The sequence below is a fragment of the Gobius niger genome (assembly GCF_951799975.1).
Source record: "Gobius niger genome assembly, chromosome: 6".
Classification (NCBI taxonomy): Eukaryota; Metazoa; Chordata; class Actinopteri; order Gobiiformes; family Gobiidae; genus Gobius; species Gobius niger.
Genome location: NC_136857.1, coordinates 6,603,860 through 6,621,687, shown reverse-complemented (window position 1 = coordinate 6,621,687; position 17,828 = coordinate 6,603,860). Strand labels below are relative to the sequence as shown.

The 17,828-nt window shown below is 39.3% G+C and overlaps 2 protein-coding genes across 4 annotated transcripts in view; one reads left to right on the top strand and one right to left on the bottom strand.

Annotated features, from left to right (window-relative positions):
* LOC306963932 (microphthalmia-associated transcription factor-like) overlaps positions 1–10,343 on the top strand; it is a 31,964-nt gene extending 21,621 nt beyond the window's left edge. For all 3 annotated transcript variants that reach the window (XM_079557706.1, XM_079557705.1, XM_079557704.1), the window contains exons 3-10: positions 6,289–6,504; positions 6,637–6,732; positions 6,824–6,932; positions 7,455–7,547; positions 7,665–7,715; positions 7,804–7,879; positions 8,629–8,776; positions 9,241–10,343. In XM_079557706.1, coding sequence (XP_079413832.1) covers positions 6,289–6,504; positions 6,637–6,732; positions 6,824–6,932; positions 7,455–7,547; positions 7,665–7,715; positions 7,804–7,879; positions 8,629–8,776; positions 9,241–9,633 — 1,182 coding nt within the window. In that variant the 3' untranslated portion in view covers positions 9,634–10,343. The remainder of the gene's footprint in view (positions 1–6,288; positions 6,505–6,636; positions 6,733–6,823; positions 6,933–7,454; positions 7,548–7,664; positions 7,716–7,803; positions 7,880–8,628; positions 8,777–9,240) is intronic.
* A 1,097-nt stretch (positions 10,344–11,440) lies between these two features.
* On the bottom strand, positions 11,441–17,622 carry LOC306964077 (2-epi-5-epi-valiolone synthase-like; the record flags this gene model as incomplete). The annotated part of the gene is made up of 5 exons (XM_079557928.1): positions 17,474–17,622; positions 16,071–16,698; positions 13,614–13,826; positions 13,099–13,351; positions 11,441–11,526 (listed from the first exon to the last, which is right to left on the bottom strand). Exons 1-5 carry the CDS (start codon positions 17,593–17,595, stop codon positions 11,441–11,443), a joined length of 1,302 nt encoding a protein of 433 aa, XP_079414054.1. The 5' UTR covers positions 17,596–17,622.
* Between the last annotated feature and the right edge of the window lie 206 nt (positions 17,623–17,828).

Sequence of the window (17,828 nt, the reverse complement as noted above, 5' to 3'; positions counted from 1 at the left end):
ATCATCCCATCCCTAGTCACTATTATCACTAGTCTTAGTGACATAGTTTAGCGCTTTAGTGTTCACCTCACAGCGCGGAGGCCTCAGGTTTGATTTCTGGGACAGGTTGGACCTTTTTGTGTGGAGTTTGCATGTTCTCCCCATGTCTGTGGAGGTTTTCTCTGGAATCTCAGGTTTCTTCCACCACTAAAAACATTTACAATAGTGTCCCCCCTGGAGACAGTGCTCCCCTGAAAAGTGAGATTCAGAATCTCAGCACGGCTTTCTTTGATATAAATGTGAAAGAGTAATTTGTTTCACTTACGTCCTTTAGTTCCTCGTTCTGGTTTTAGGAGATATTCCATTTAAAGCTTATTGAATATTATACATTTTGTGAAATTAGACACAGTGTCATATCGGGATATTAAAGCAGAACAGTTTTTCTCTTGTAGATTCACATCTGCACTAAACGTTCAGTGTATAGACCTTAATTAAACTCCAATACAAAGTGCTCTTTTATTCTAGCGGTTTATTCCTGTTCATGTATCTTGTAATGGCCATCACAAATATGTTTTCAGCATCACAAAAAATAAAACACGGCTCAACACAGCCTCACTGCTGTAAGCTAACACAACCGTTTCCTTGTTTTATGTTTTGAATGAAGGGTTATGTTGGTGAAGCCCTTCAGGCGGTTTAACTTTAAAATCAAGACACTTAACAAAAAGAGCACTGTTACATTTTTCTGTGAACACTACGTTTTCAAACAGCGTTTTTCTGTAAAACTCCATTTTGAACATGCTTTTTTATTTTTCAAACAAACCCTGTGCCTTTAAAAAATAATAATAACTGTATCCAGGTCAAGCTTAGACTGGGTTGACTCCATTATGAGGATGTCAAAGACGATCAATCATTGTGCCGTTATCATGACTAACGTGAAATCACAATGTTTCTTCTCACAATAATCGTTAATCTAAAATGGGACGTCGTAAAAAGCCTAGTACAGGAATGAATTAGCTGAAACTGAGAAAGAAAACGGGTAACTTAAGGTGGTCGTGCATCATTGCAAGAGAAACAGTTATGTGAGATGCGAGGCTGAATGTTACGTCTGTGATTTAAAGTCCATAAAGTACTACGAGGTGTTTAGGGCCCTCTTTTGGGCACACTGATTCAGTATGTTAAAGTACGATACCATGTTTGTTTTTCCAAGTAATAGATCGAAATTGGTTTTGCTTTCCTTTAGTTTATTGTAAAGTCAGACAGTTGTGGGGGAAAACAGTGAGCATCAAATAATAAAGCTTTGTAATACATTTTATTAACTTGCAGGCTAGTTTTCTAGTAAGTGTGACCCTGCAAGTTGTGAAATGTGCCCATAAAGTCGTCCGTGAAAGAATTGGGATGCTACAAATATGTTGGGAAAGTTAGGAAGGAGTTTTGACTAGAGCTGGGCGATTATCTGGTTAATAAAAACTCGATTTACGAGTCGATTCGATCACTCATTTAAAACAACTGCTTCGAAATAACCGCTGAATGTAAATATATTTAAAAAGTATAGATTTATTGTTTTTAGTTAAAGTGGCGAGACGCAGGCTGGCCATTTTATACTCACTACTGCCACTTCAGGTCATACGTGTTGCTGCACCTTCTGTATTAAACTAGTGCATGACGGCACTTCGGACCCGAATTAACACCTTTTTGAATGACAGTGCAGGATTTTAGAGGCAGTTGTGGTGAACAGGTCTGGGCTCATTCTACACATTAGGACATGGCTGGAACATGTAAGGGGATGAAAATACATATAGTCCCTTTAAAGTGCAGTCAACAAACAATCGATGTAAAAAACTGAAAAGTCACTGGTCAGTTTGTAACAAAGACTTTTAAACAATCACATTTTTAGTACTAACATTTTTAGTACTAAAAATGTAAAAACATAGATTTTCTAAAAATATGAATCGATTTGCCTTACCAACTTGATTTTTAAATAACATATTTTTTTTGCCCAGCCCTAGTTTGGACCTGACTTTTTAATTTATTGCCTTCCTCTTTCATTTTTTGTAAAAAAAAGAAAAAAAAAAAGACCAGATATAGGTTGACCTCTCACTATAGGTTTGATATATTGAGGCAGCAAAATATTGCGATAAACGATAGTATTTACTCTATATATAATAGAGACTTTCAACCCTAAAGGATAAAAGTTTAAAAGTTTTATTAAGAAGAAACAAGGGAAAAAGGTAATAAATAAATGGGCAGTAAATATTGTGCCCAAAAATATATACCATATATCTGTTATTTATCGAACGATATGTCAATATAGTTATTATCATGACAGTCCTAGATATTGGGCCGTTAAACAGAGATAGGATCATGAGTGGTTTATAGTGGAGATAAACTGTCACTACAGACAGACGGTTCTGGATTTGTCAGAGTGGAGTTTACATGTTTGCAAAGGTTTCCTCCAGGTGCTTTGGGTAAACCTAAAACTACAAACATGCACAGAAGGAGTTCCCTCTGGGGCTTCCATGATGACAAGATTGTGAATGCCAGTTTGATTTTCTGGATCAAATATATATCTTGTTCATTGCAATAACAGAAGGAGCACTTTAAATGTTATTTCACCTGAAGTGCTTGTGCATATTTGAAACTCAGAGCACAATAAAACAAAACTTGAAATAATGTCCGATTTTGTGTTATTATTACAGTCTTTATATGCGTTTCCACCAGTCATTAACACCTTTGTATCTAATTTAAGCTGGAGACACACTTCACTGTTCTCGACATGTGCCTCCTGTCTCTATGTGTGAAAGACTGAGCGCTCTATATTTAGCATCACAGGCATACATAAATATACATTGGTTGGTCAGAATATACATTACATTTCTGAGCAGCTCTGTGTGAATACATCATTTTTGTCTTTATTTATTTTTAGCGGACTTAGTTAAAAGGCTAAACTGACCCCGGATCATCCACATTTAAGCTCCTTAATTGCATTGTTAGGCGGTAATTATGCTTTGGTAACACACCATTTGTGGACATAATTGGGTCACTTGTAAATCCTGTGTGTTCATTAACTTCATTTGAATTAGGCAAGGTGTCCGTCCGCCTTCTGTGGGAAATGCATCATCAGCTTTGTTTAACTGAAAGGAAACTGTTTATCTGTGTGGCTTTGTTACTAATACAAGTTCTCATGTAGCCACAAATGAGTATATATTCATCTATTGTGCAGAAGTGTTTTAGTGGTACAGAGGCGCAGCGGGCATAGTGCTTTTTCCTCACAGAAGGTCCTGGGTCGATCCTGGGCTGATTTTCTGCTTTTCTGCGCAGAGAAGGATTGTTCTCACATATCTGCGTTTCCATAGTTACTTCAGTTTCTCCTACCACAAAAATGATGTACAACATGGTCTCCTCTGGGGTCAATACTCTCCTGAAAATGAGATTCTGAAATCTCACTGAGATTAGGTATTTAAAGGTCAATTTAAGAGATAAAAACTGAAACCACAAATGTTAAGTGGCAAGGTTCATTATCTTTTTTTTTATCCAAACAAAATCTGCATATTGACAGAGGTCAATATGCAGGGTCCACAAAAGTCTTTCTCTCTCTCTGCTCCAGTGGTGAATTGCTGCCTGAAGGTGCTCTGCTTGTACCTGGGGGTTGAATGCTAATGTGGCTCACATGAGGCTAACCTACGACACGCTGCTGTCTCACATGAGCTCTAAAACACTTTGTCCCCTGTTGGGAAATGGGAGAGAAAAAAATGTTTTTTGTTGCTAAAACAAAGACCTTATTGAGAGCTTCACTGATCTGTGTTAATATAGACTTTAGACATGCATTGTGCATCATTATTTTAATTGATGAGTGTGACAAAGGGCCACAGGTTGCAAAGTAGTTTCTTCTGCTGGCCTCTTACAACAAATCTTGAAGTGTGAAAAAACGGTCTAGAAAATAAATTAGGGCTGCTTGATATAAATAAAAGAATTGTGATATGTGTTCACTATTTTATTAATCATTTCAACACACTGCGATGCACAATACACACAAAATAAGAACCAAAACAAGGCTGAAATGAAACTAGATTGGAGAAAAACATGACTAGAACTGCAGTTTTGCACATTTTTAAATTATTAAGTATTTTTTAAGATGTTTTTTGTGCGTTAATCTCACTCAAATGGAATGGACCTCATTGATATTGTAATATATTGTGGCTACTTGCAATGTGGATATTGCATCACCAAATATTGCGATAACGATAATTTGTCAAAATATGGTGCGCATAATAATACTGATACTGTAATCCTGAAACATGAAAATCAGTGAGTGAACCCTTTTCAGTGCAGTTTGGTGCCCTTGGCAAGAGTGGGCCCTCGCAGATGTAGAAGGGCCAGGGAGAACTTGTTTTATAAAGCTTGTAATCTCTAATTTCCAACACAAAAGACTGCAAGTCTCTTTGACTTTCTGTTCCAAAGATATGTCCAAAAGTCAACGATGTCGATGTCAGGAGCATGGACCTCATAGGGTTAATAAATTAACTCCTGCAGTTGGAGCCCAGGCAGCCGCTGAGGTCACATGTGCCAAGAGCCGACCCTGCCCTTTTTCTGAAATATCGTTAATCATTTCTTGAACAAGACGTGAGCTACAATAAAAATTGTGCACAATAAAGCACATTTTAGGCCACTGAAAGATGTGTTTCAGTAGCTACACATGTTTAACATCCACTGGCTTAAAGAGTCTTTTGCTGGTCGGCTTCACTGTATATCAAAATGAGTAGAAAAAAATATGAACAAATAATCATGATCAGAACCATATAAATCCTATTTATGTTACATTTGATATATAATTCTCCAGACAAAATACTACAGCTATCTTAATATGCTAAAACCCACAGTGTAGTAATTGTTGAAAAAGAAATAAAGCTGTCAAGCCCAGAACACATACCATCAACATTGATCATTACCATACAAAACTATTTTGCTGACATTAGTGTCTGTATAATAGGGAAATCTAAATATGCAGGGCATAATATGTTTACCATCACAGTGTTCTTTTGTTTGAACTATCCACCGAGGTCAAAATGTCCCAGGCATGAGCCCCAGGCATGCTCCACTGAAAGAGGTGCTCATGCCGAACAAAGGCCTCGACTGTTTGTAGCATGTCCCCAAATCAAGTGATACGCCATAAAATAATAAATCGACATTTCACATTAGACAACAGTAATTTCAAAAGGCTCATTGTGCCTTCTAGAGATGAGCCGACATGCATAACTAATGACTTCCATTGGCCTTTAAAAGCAAAGCTAAACGCTTTGGAGCTCAGTCTACTGCAGCAGCTGACAAGGAAGTAACTGAGGAAGTAACATAGATTCACGGCATTAGCAGAGAATACTTGAATTTACTACAGTCATGATGCTTGAGATGCTTGGATATCAGCCTTATGAGGTATGTTTACATTTCTATTACAGAAAAGCAGACTTATTCGACTTTTATTGATACAACTTTAAACTTGATATTACACAAATGTGAGATCATTGGTATTAGTCCATAAGTATGCATATTTATTTTGATGGTTGCTTTTACAAACTTTCTAAAGGGATACATGTAAAAGAAAACTGTTAAGGCCTCTGGTTGCCACAGTAAACCAGTCGCACAGTGATGCCCTTCTTGTAGCAATTATGTAGACGCTGTGAGGGAAGTGGGGGGTGTGGGTGAAGAGTCTCACCCAGGAAAGAATAGACTTGGGATTCCTGTTTAATGTGGCCTCTAAAAATGACCTGCTGCTGCTACAACCTCTTACCATTAACCAGTTATCTGCCAGCTTAGGGTTAGGGTACGGACAGGAGAGGAGAGGTTACAGCCTATATGCCAGGGTGATACCTCATTTGAAAGCCAAGGCCTTCTAGTTTCTAAAACTATGCGTAAGATCTGTGTGAGTGAAACACAACTAACATCACACTTGCCGTTACTGACCCTAATCGTAACCGTTACCCCTGGCCCTAAACCTAACCCAAACATCCGATCAGGGCAACGGCAAGTAACAGGTTAAATATTTTTAATAACTGTTTTTTGACGTGGAGCCCCTGCTTGTGCTGGTGTCTGACCCTTGTCCAAAACCGTGGCATCTATATATGCACCGAAACATGGAATATTGTTTAAATGGTAGTTCGTGTCTGGGAAGCACTGCTACGGTACACTCTTTTGAAAAAGAATACATGCTCTTGCAACCATCTGAGAGTGCAATATCAACACATTCTAAAAATACAAATCAAAAAAGGATTCTATAAAAAAAAGGAACTCATTTCTATGTTTCCTGTGTCTGTGCAGGTCCAGACCCATCTGGAGAACCCCACTAAGTATCACATCCAGCGCTCGCAGCAGCAGCAGGTGAAGCGGTACCTTGGAAAGCTCGGCTCCCAGGCCCTGAGCTTGCCCTGCCCCAACCAGTGCTCTGACCACGGGGGCATGCCGCCAGGGCCGGGCAACAGCGCCCCCAACAGCCCCATGGCCTTACTGACCCTTAACTCCAACTGCGAGAAAGAGGTACAAAATGTTTTATCTGTTCTAGGGCTAAGTGATATCATTTACTCGTCAAATTAGAAAAAAATGTTATTTTATTTAAGCCAAGAAAAGGGTCCTGTGAATATCTACTTATCTTTTTTTACTTCTCCATAGATGGACGATGTAATTGATGACATTATTAGCCTGGAGTCCAGTTACAGTGATGAAATCCTCGGCCTCATGGATCCAGGTCTTCAGATGGCAAACAATGTAAGCCTTTCTGTTATTAGTAGTATTAGTATTATTATTATTAGTATGGAATCATTTAGTAATATATTACATATTACCTTTTTTTCTTTAGATCCCTGGACCCAATAACATCATTGACATGTATGGTATGCCCCAACAAGGCCTACCCATCAGCAACTCCTGCCCAGCCAACCTGCCCAACATCAAAAGGGAATATTCTGGTAAGCCACACTTTCCAATTGTTTGCAAAACTCACAAGACGGTGTTCATTATGGTTGAAAAAGTATTATAAGAGAAGTTTCAGAATTGGCAAGGAACAACACTAGTGGATGGTCCTTTCCTGAATAACAACTTTGACAATACTAAATAAATAAATAAATAAATACAGAATTGAGTGCCGCTTTCACATCGTCACATTACTTTTTGGCAAAATTGTGACTGTTGTTTCGGTCTAATCTCCAAAGAAAATGTCTTCAGCCAATCTCGAAGGTTTTGAGCCACTCATGCATGTTTAAGTATTTTTTTCATTTTCTGCTGTGGCTTTTAAAAGCAACCTGCTCATATATTGCTCCTCCAATTTACCCCGAGGAAGCGTCCAGCCTGAAACAGAAGCCAAACCCATGAAGAAGCTGTTTTAGATTCAATGGTGCATTTTCTGATATGAGGCATTCTTGATCTTAATAATAATTATGTGGATACACTGTATATGAGTGCATTTCTAAAACACACTCCTCATCTCACAGTTTCACAGTCCCCTGCCATCATGCACATGCTGGATAAGTCTGGATCCTGCGGCAAATACGACAGCTACCAGAGGCCTGAAGGGTTCCCAGTGGGTACGTCTGATTAGTTCACTCCAACATGCCAGAAACTGACCTTCCTAAGACCTGGTTTAACATTGTACTCTGTCATTGGTTCCTTTACTCACGGTGTTTTGTTTTTGCAAGGAACAGAAGTCAGAGCTATGGCCAAGGAGAGGCAGAAGAAAGACAACCACAACCTCAGTGAGTTCAGAGCATGTTTGACTCAAGAGGAAAGTGGCAATTCTGTTTCAGCGATCTCATTTTAAACGTTGATTTCTAATTTTTGCAGTTGAGAGAAGAAGGCGATTCAACATCAACGACAGAATCAAAGAGCTGGGAACCTTAATCCCCAAATCAAATGACCCGTGAGTAGTTTACATTTTACATAGAGGGAACTATTTTACAGAAAATATTACAAAGGAGCAAGTTTATTGGCATTGTAGCTATTGAGTCTGCAAAGTTGCCCTGAAAACATAAATGGCTTACAATTTTTGCTTACATTTAATTAACGTACTCTGCTGGTGTAGTAAAATATTGGAGTAATATTGTCATCATGTATCAAACATTCACAGGGTTTTTCTCATATCGTGCAGCCCTAATCTTTTAAATACATTTAAATAGTTTAAATGTATTTGCACTGCAGTGATGGCCCACCACCGCAGGTTTTTTGTGCCCTCATGGGCAAAATAACACTTAAAATCAATCAGAAATATATTGTACTTCAATTAATGTCAAATAATTATTGTCACAGAAGTTGAAGTTCCCCCTTATTTCTAGGCAGGAGTTCCCAAAGTGGGATTTGGAGCCCGCTGGGAGGCCTCAGAGGTAATGCAGGGGGGCCCAAAGCTTGTCTACAGAACAAATACACTCGAAACAACCGAGTTTGAAATACACTTTTTAAAACTGTATTTGCTGTTTACAGCCTAGAAAAGCATATTGAATATTACAATTTATCTTGAGTAGAATGAATTACTGTTTGATCTTTAGATCAAAAAGGCGGTTTCTATAGCACGGGACATTGGGAATGGCTGCTTCATGGTTATATCTCAATGCTTTAGTCACTGAACATGTTTGAAGTAATGGCTGTTGTACAATGTGACTCGTGGTGTTGCAGGGACATGCGCTGGAACAAAGGCACCATTCTCAAGGCATCTGTGGACTACATCAGGAAACTCCAGCGTGAGCAGCAGAGGGCCAAAGAGCTGGAGACTCGCCAGAAGAAGCTAGAGCACGCTAACCGCCATCTTATGCTACGGATACAGGTATAAACAACTCTAGTTCGTCTTGTTTTTTGGACTATACAGGGTCAGCAATAAGGTATTAATGCAGCAGGGAGCAGGAGTTTCAGCAGAGCTTCGATTAGACAATTGCTCAACCTCGGTTGGGAAATAAATGGTTCCCCCATCATTGTGGGGGCTCCTGTAAAGTAGGAATGTCATTATTTCTGTTAAATTGTCCTGATAAGCCTTTAGTGCAATCAATAATGTCACATTATAAAAAATAGCCAGAAATTATTGTTCAAAAACAGTTATTTCTTTATGTTGGTTGTGCTGCATCCATGAAGAGATTATGGTCTTTATGTGTGCTTTTTATTATTAATCTCTTGTTATAAGACAATACATTTAAGATGCAGCAGCTTTCTATGTGATAGACTGTCGTCTATTCCCAATATTGTTACACCCCTAAAATAAGCACACTCACACCCCTCTTGTTCTGTATGTTGCAGGAGTTAGAAATGCAGGCTCGGGCTCACGGTTTGGTCATCTCCTCCTCAGCACTTTGCTCGGCTGAAATCAGGGCGCAGCAGATCAAACAGGAGCCCAGCATTGAGGACTGTCATCAGGACTTGTACACCCTGCACCCCTCACACCACCAGGCCTGCACCCCGGAGCACCCCAACTCCCTGGAGCTAAACGACAGCCACGGAAACTACCAAGAGCCCAGCCACTACAGCGTTCACAACAAGAGCGGCTCCAAACTCAACGACATCCTCATGGAAGACACCCTCTCTCCAGTGAGAGGGGGCGACCCGCTGCTCTCCTCCATCTCCCCGGACGCTTCAAAGGACAGTAGCCGCAAGAGCAGCGTGAGCATGGAGGAGAATGAGCAGACCTGTTAGCACCCCCTACTGGACAAAACTCTGTACAACCACTTAAAGTGTTCAGTCAGAGAACTGTTTGAGCTGCTGTAAAGTGTCTCCCCTTCCCTCTGTTTACATGTTTGTTAATATCATTGTGCCCTCTACTTTTACTTCAAAGACTGATTTTTTTTTAAGTATACCGCTTTAATCAAAATTTGATGACAATGACTTTTAAAAATAGTTTTTTATATTTAAATATTTTAGATTTATCTCTGAATAGAGGTTAGATTGTGCTATTTCTACTGATTCCAAAGAATCTATAAGTTATAAATCAAGGTCAGAAATGTAGATATTCTGCTTTCAAATCACTAGAAATAATATAAATCTATTTATTACTGCTTTACACTCCTGGTGTCTTAGATTGAACTTGAATGTGCCAATGCCTTATGAAGATGTGTAGACTTGTTCTGTTGTACTGCAATGCACACGTCAGCTTAGTCTATGAAAGATGAGGTTTAACATTTTGTATTCAATCAGTTGTAGTTTTATCTATCTTGCATCTCTGTTAAATGTTAATTTATCTTCAGAAAATGAAGCTTTTAAATATTTGCCATTTAAAATAAGCATTTGAAATATTCTCAAAATTGTCAATACAAATTGCTAACAAAAACAACCATTTCAATATTGCATGTGCATTGAACTTCACTTTTTTCACTGCCAAAAGCACAAAATGATCTACCTGTGTACAAATCACTCGAACCCTTCTCACCGTTTTATGCAATGGTCTGACCAAACAGGTTACGAAAGCACAAACTACTGGTAACTATTCATCACTCATTTTATGCTACTACCAACCAAATCTATATTGTTTTTACACTGCACCCCCACCCAGTTTATATTGTTGTGTAACATTTATAAAGCCAGGAGTACAAGGAGACTGTTTCGGGATTGTGTAACACTAGATAGACCTCTGACGTCCTCGGTATTTGCTTCATTCAAATACACGTGTTGTTGCTCTTTCTCTCTTATTATCTTAGTCCATTTCAGTCATGTAGCACAATGAAAAATGCCCACTTGGGTTCATTATGTACCTGCTCAGTCAGTGCACAGGATGTTCAACTATGCAGTGGCCTCAGTGGTGCCTGAGTGATCTCCACAAATGAAGAGATTATACATTTAAATTGAATTAAGTGCCTTATTTCGCCTGTTACCGTAGTTATTTATGTTGGGTTTCTTTTTTTTTTTACTATTGAGACAAAGAGCCTCTGAGACTTCCTCTTACGCTTTGAAAAGTTGTTTATTTTGCTAAAGGTCAGATTGCACAATGAAGGCAGTGCTCTGAAAATTGCTGACACGAATGTAATGTACGTGTTTTGTCAAGTGCCAAGAAAAAAAAAAAAGTGTTGCCAAACTAAATACACTGGATGTCTATAGCAGTTGTAGCGGGTCATTTTGAGATGTCTAAATAATGTGAAGATTGGTAACTCATTTTGATCAAACTCCCAACTTGTCTTTTTCCATGTAAACGTTTTTAAATGTCTTTAGGCCGTAGTTGTTGGTTATACTGACGAGCACACGTAATAATAATTTAAAACCTAATAACAATGAAACTATGTGATTATGAAATGTTTCAATATTTATCTGTCCATTTACATTTCTGTAGACATGTTCTCAGATGCAGTTTATGAAATGAATGTAGCAATAGAAATGGTAGTACGTTAGTGCACTGGATTCAGATTACTAAAGTCCAACTCACTGGTACACAATGTGGAAGCTTTTGTGAGAAGTATTAAAGGTTTATTTGAACATTTGTACAGGCTGGTGGTCTTTCTTTGCCTCAAAAGCGTCATTTCAAAGTGGGAGAAAGCTCGCGTGTCCACATCTGATGAGCAACACTCAGGATGTCCTCTTCTATCGGGTCATGGAAGATTTCTGTTTAAAAAAAAGAAAAAGAAACATTTCTCACAAAAAAAATGAGTCATTTTAGATCACGGTAAATGATGAGTAACGACCACAATCTGCAAACAATTAGGTAATTTACAGTGGGAGGAAAAAGTATGTGAATGCTTTGGAATTTCTCACATTTCTGCCTTAATTGGTCACTAAATGTGGTGTGATTTTCATTAAAATCATAAGAACGAGTAAACAACGTCTGCTTTCACTAATACCACCCAAACATTTACATTTTATCATATTTTTGTTGGCCATAACATGTAAACATTCACAATACAGCATGGAATAAGTAAGTGAACACCCAGAAATCTCGCTGAACTGCAGCAGTTTTGTAAAGAGGAATGGTCCAAGATTCATCCTGATCATTGTAAGCGTCTAATCTGCAACTACAGAACAGCAGTTATTGCAAAGGATTCCATGCTGTTGTGAATGTCTCAGGTGTTTCTGCAAAATATCTTCATAAACTTGTGAATAAATTCTTCTATTGATGATAACACATTGTCCAGGCCCTGAGGCGACAAAACAGGCCCACACGATGATTTTTCCTGCCCATACTTCACAGTGAGCATAGTGTGCTGTTCCATACTCACAACGATCAGGATGAATCTTGGACCGTCCCTCTTTACAAAACTGCAGCAGTTCAGCGAGATTTCTGGGCATTCACCTACTTTTGCCACACTGTATTGTGAATGTTTACATGTTATGGCCAATTAAAATATGATAAAATGTAAATGGGTGGTATTAGTTTAAGTAGACACTGTTTGATGAAAATCAGACCACATTTTACGACCAAAAAGGCATTCACATACATTTTCCTCCCACTGTAAGTATAGAGAGTAAACTGTTGAAATATGATCTGTGCGGCATGCGCTCCCCATGAATTCTAAAGTAACCTCAAATGAGTTGTTTTGCTTGCCGTTTTATTTTGAAAGTAGGTCACAGAGGAACATGCTTTACTCACATGCCACCTGGCTTTGTGTATACATTTCAAAAAGTAAATACGGATTTTGGGTGTGGCAGATTAGTGTTGTAGTTCATTTTCCCATGGTGAAGGTCAGGTGTTGGGGCTCTGTAGTAGCAGTAAAGGCTTTTTACTCAACAAAAGAGTGTCTTTTTTGTATTGTTATTATTATCATTGATCGCTCCTTGCCCAAACACCGCCTCTGTTTTATACATTCTGTAGTACCCTTCAAGGCCCAGAAGGAACTCCTCTCCTCTTTTTTTCTTTAAATGTTCATCAAGGGGGTTTCACAAGGGAATGTGGATGGATAGGATATCTGTATTTGTGTCTAAATTAGAGAATTCATTCATGCAGTAATGAGCGCTGCTGGAAACATTGTAGATAAAACATTTGAAGCAATAAATGTTTTTAGATTGTCTTCCCAGTATAGTCAATAGCTCTTGCTTTGTCCTGGGGTCAGGCAGTGCTACTTTAGAGATGCCTTTGGTTTTCTTGTTGTTGTGGTCCTGGTGTTATGTTGTTAGATTTACAGTAAGCCCAATTGAAAAAAATACTTGTACCTTTGAGATTATGCTGCAAATGGCCTGTACCTGCTTGTCCCAGCCCGGTGGGGAGAGGCATCCTCAGGGACCCCGCGGAGTGCTTGAGTCTCTCACTGAGAGAGTTCTTTATCAGGTTGACGGTGCAGTCCTGGTGCCACACGGGCAGCTCCAGTCCCTGCATGCACCTGAAGATCCGCCCCTTCTCCTCTGCAGTCAGAAGCCCTCTCAGGTGGGACACATACACCATGAAGCACATGTCAATGTTCACTGCCTCACCGTGGAGCAGAGCAGGCAGCACTTTCTGCTCATTTGGATTTGAAAGAAAATGTATAATTAAAAATGCTGCACTGGTATACTCTAAATATTGAACTTGTTATGCACCAAAATTGTATCCGTTCATTAAATGTTATTCAAGCTACAGTTATATGGCTTAACTTTAATTACATGGTGGTCCTTGAAAAAGAGACTATTTCATTTTAAAGAGCTGAACTTGGATGTACTAAATACCCTCTAGATTTTCTCTTTTACAGCCACATGTTTAATAATGGATACTTGCAAAACACCATTTCAAGTTGGGGGCTGATCAGGTGCCCGAAGTCCACCAGTCGGTCCAGGTCGTCCTCCCACAGATTCGGGGCCAGCTCTTCCAGCATGGTTTCTATAGCAACACGGGTGCAGGTGGAGGCGGCGTCGGAGCACTGCAGTTTAGAGTCCAGCATCTTTGAACCCTCAGCCTCCAGCAGCTCATACAGGCCGCGGTGCTTCATCAACGCCATCTCGGGAAAGTTACAAAATAAATGAACTACTGCTGCCCATCAAGAATAAATATAAGTCACTCACTCATATCCACATAAAGTAAACCACAGTAAGCAGTGTTATGTTACTGTTAGCCGACAGTGGCTCACGGGTTAGCGCATGCACCCGCAGATCCAAAGGTCAGTGGTTAAACACTAACAATGACTGCTGCATGTTATATACTGTATATCCATGTCTCTGGGCAAGACTCTTCATCCACTTTGCCCATATGTGAATGTGATGTGTGAGTGAGTGAATGGGCGGCACGGTAGTACAGCGGTTAGAGCTCATGCTTCACAGCTAGAAGGTCCGGGTTCGATTCCCACCAAGGACGGGGCCTTTCTGTGTGGAGTTTGCATGTTCTCCCCGTGTCTGCGTAGGTTTCCTCCGGGTACTCCGGTTTCCCCTACCACTAAAAACATGTACAATAGGCCAGGATGTATGAGAGTGTGTTTGAGAGTGTGCATGGGGGACGACGGATGAAAATTAGCCTAAGGCTACAATCCGGTGTGGCTTGTTCATTAACTTGCACTGTCCCTACCAAATAAACCGTAAATAAATGAAAGGAGTGTGTCTACAGGGTGGGCTTTTTAAAAGTCACTCCAGGTGCCACCAAGGGGATAAGGAGGTACAGTAGTGTCATTCAATTTTACTAATGATATATTGTAAAACCAAACTGCAACAAATACAAGGGAATTGACATAAATGAGCATAAACCTATGAGCGTTCACCAGAATATACAAATTGTGCCACCCGTTTGAAAACAGTGTGGACCCCGTCCACATTGATGGTGGTCGGATGGGCTGCAAGTAGTCGTTGTAGAAAATATTACTGCAGAAAATATGTAATTCATAAAAAGCAGTCATAGCCTCAGGGAAATATTCTACCAATATGAAAAAGATTGTTACTTTTACATTAATTGTAATATTTGAACAGGCCCTAAATTTTACTCTAAAGAGATTTGCAAGATATTTCACCGCAGTCATGGCCTCATTTGCTTTTAGTTGTAGCTGTATAATGCATGTAAATACACTGCACTGTAACAACCCCCTTCTGACTTTTTCGTTGACACACCAGAAACAAAAACCTGGAGGTGCTAAAGCATATGAATGTGTCTTGCCCAAGGAAAAACGATCTATTGCAGAGGTTGGAGCTACATGACAAGTTGCTCGAAAGAATGAACCCACATGAGTTATTTTCCACATGTAAACAGAGGTGGGTAGCACAGTAACGTCCTAGAGTAGTTTCCATCATATGGTACATGTTACTTCTACTTGAGGAAAATTATAATTGTTACCGTAGTATCTGTACTCTTACTTGAGTTCAAATAACTGTTGTTTTACTTGTTACTTTTTCCACTGTGAGTAAATATTAAAGCAGCAAATGCTTCATTTTGATCAATGAAATAGATGTAGATCACCTTGTGCACCTTGTTCTTTAGAAATGAATTTGTTTTTCTATATTTTCACGCCATTTTCTTGGTGTCTTCATTAAAATCACAATTTCCACATGATTTTATGTTTTGTTTCTCACAGTAGTCAAGCGACATTTTCTTTCAGTACTTTTTTACTCTTACTTGAGTAATTGTTTGGGTCACTACTTCTTGGTAAACATATTTCAAAGTAATGTAACTCTTACTTAAAGGGACTATATAGAGTTTAAAATGTTAAAACTAACTATTTTCATCCCCCTACATGTTCCAGCCATGTCCTAATGTGTAGAATGAGCTCAGACCTATTCACCACAACTGCCTCTAAAATCCTGCACTGTTACTCAAAAAGTTGTTATTCGGGGCTTAATATAGAAGCTGCAATTACATGTAAGACCTGGGGTGGCAGTAGGGAGTACAAAATTACCAACTTTTATCTAGCCCCTTTAAAGGGACTAGACGGAGTTTAAAAATGTTCCAAGTATTTTCATCCCCCTACATGTTCCAGCCATGTCCTAATGTGTAGAATGAGCCCAGACCTACCGTATTATTCACCACAACTGCCTCTAAAAAGTGCCGTCATGCTTAATATAGAAGCTGCAGTTACGCATAAGACCTGAGATGGCAGTAGTGAGCAAAAAATTACCAACTTGCATCTAGTCTTTTTAAGCATAGATTTTGGCTACTCTACCCACCTCTGCATGTAAACCACATTGGCACCAAAATGTAACAGCGATCACAAAGCACACACAGTATTCTTTTTAGTTGTCATTGAAAATTCATGCAACGGAAGCACCTTTAATATCTCAGCCATCCCATTGGAAAGCTGCCGACGTGGGAGAGTCTGGAAGAATGTACGGTCTAAGAACGTAGCGATGGGTGGCACGTAGCTTCCCAGTTTGTTCTTCCCTCCTGCAAAGTTGACTCCTGTTTTGGCCCCCACGCTGGCATCAACATACGCCAGCAAAGTTGTGGGCACTCTAATGTATGGAGTCCTTCGCCTGTATAGAGATGCTGCCAGGCCCACCACATCCAGGCACACCCCGCCCCCGATGGCAATGATTGGCTCAGAGCGCCGGTCGATGCCAAATTCATGGACTTCTTGCAAGATCTTGGTCACCAGTTCTAAGGACTTGTTCTCCTCTGTGGTTGGAAGTGAGAGGACTTTGTACACAACTTTTCTGGAGTCAAAATACTCTCTGACATTGGCACCGTAGAGTTGGTGGACTGTGTCGTCAATCACAATAAAACGCTTAACAGGTTGGGACATATGAGCAGTGTTGAGATCTTCTACATCAAGATGACCCCACAGAAGTGTGTCGTTCCTGGGGTCCAGTAAGCTCTCACTCTGAATCACTTTGTAGGTGAATACAATAGGACTGACCACTGTCCAGGAAACTCCTTGGTGGGACTTTTTCTCAAAACTGAGGAGCGAACAAAGGCAGAGAAGGATGTTGGTCAAATGGATTTTTAGCAGAGATGGCAATGCTGACGGTGAAACATTTTTAAACCTCAAATTGAATAAGTGAAAGCATATTGTGCTCAGCACGTTAAAGCATTATGTGGGTCTGGTAGTAATAGTAGTGAGGTAGTACTTGTAATTAAACAACGATAATGGCAGGAGTAAAGTAGTATAAGGAGGAGTAAAAGAGTTGTGGCAATTGGTGTAATATAGATGCACTAAAAGAAAATCTCATTATGCAGATTTGATGTCTATTTTGTTGCTGTGGACCAAAACACTAGCTTGTAAAATAAAGCTGTTAAGTAGAATACAATAGAATACAGTAGAATACAATAGTAAAACTTCATTGCTACTCAAGTAACGGTCTTGTTGCATACTTGGATACTGTAACGTATGTAATATTTTAAGTAACCAAACAAAATAAGTTTTATTAACGTCTGGTTGAAAGGCCACTAGTTCACGCCATAACATTCTGCACATGTTTGAAATGCTCATAGCTTAAAATAGAAAAGAATTTCTGTGCCTCTATTATCATGTATCACATATCCAAACGACTACACGTGTCTGCACACTAAACCACAATATTGGTGAGTAAAATATCCATCAGAAAACCAAAAAAAGCCATTGAAATATCGCTTTACATGAAAAAAGTATGTATGTAATGTTTTTTTTTTTTAAACATACAATTCAGCTATTCACTGCTTAAATATTATCTTTTTGGCACTTACATTACTTACATTTTAGCATCCGAGAGCCTCCCTTCAGCCCGCTGGCCTTCCTCTCTTTGCCGGACCCATGTTCCATTCACTTGGACCAGGTTGAATTTTGTTGTCGGTGAACTAGAGTTATCTAAGGGCATGACTTCAGGATTACGGTCGCCGTCCAACTACACTGACAAAAACTGGAGCATATCCTATGTCTAGGAAGTGACGTCCAAATGCCATATATATATATATATATATATATATATATATATATATATATATATATATATATATATAGTCCTGACTTATGCATCTGAAGTGGTTACAAAAAAAAAAAGAATCATGTGCACATTAAACATGAGGCATTTATTCATAGAGATGCATTTGT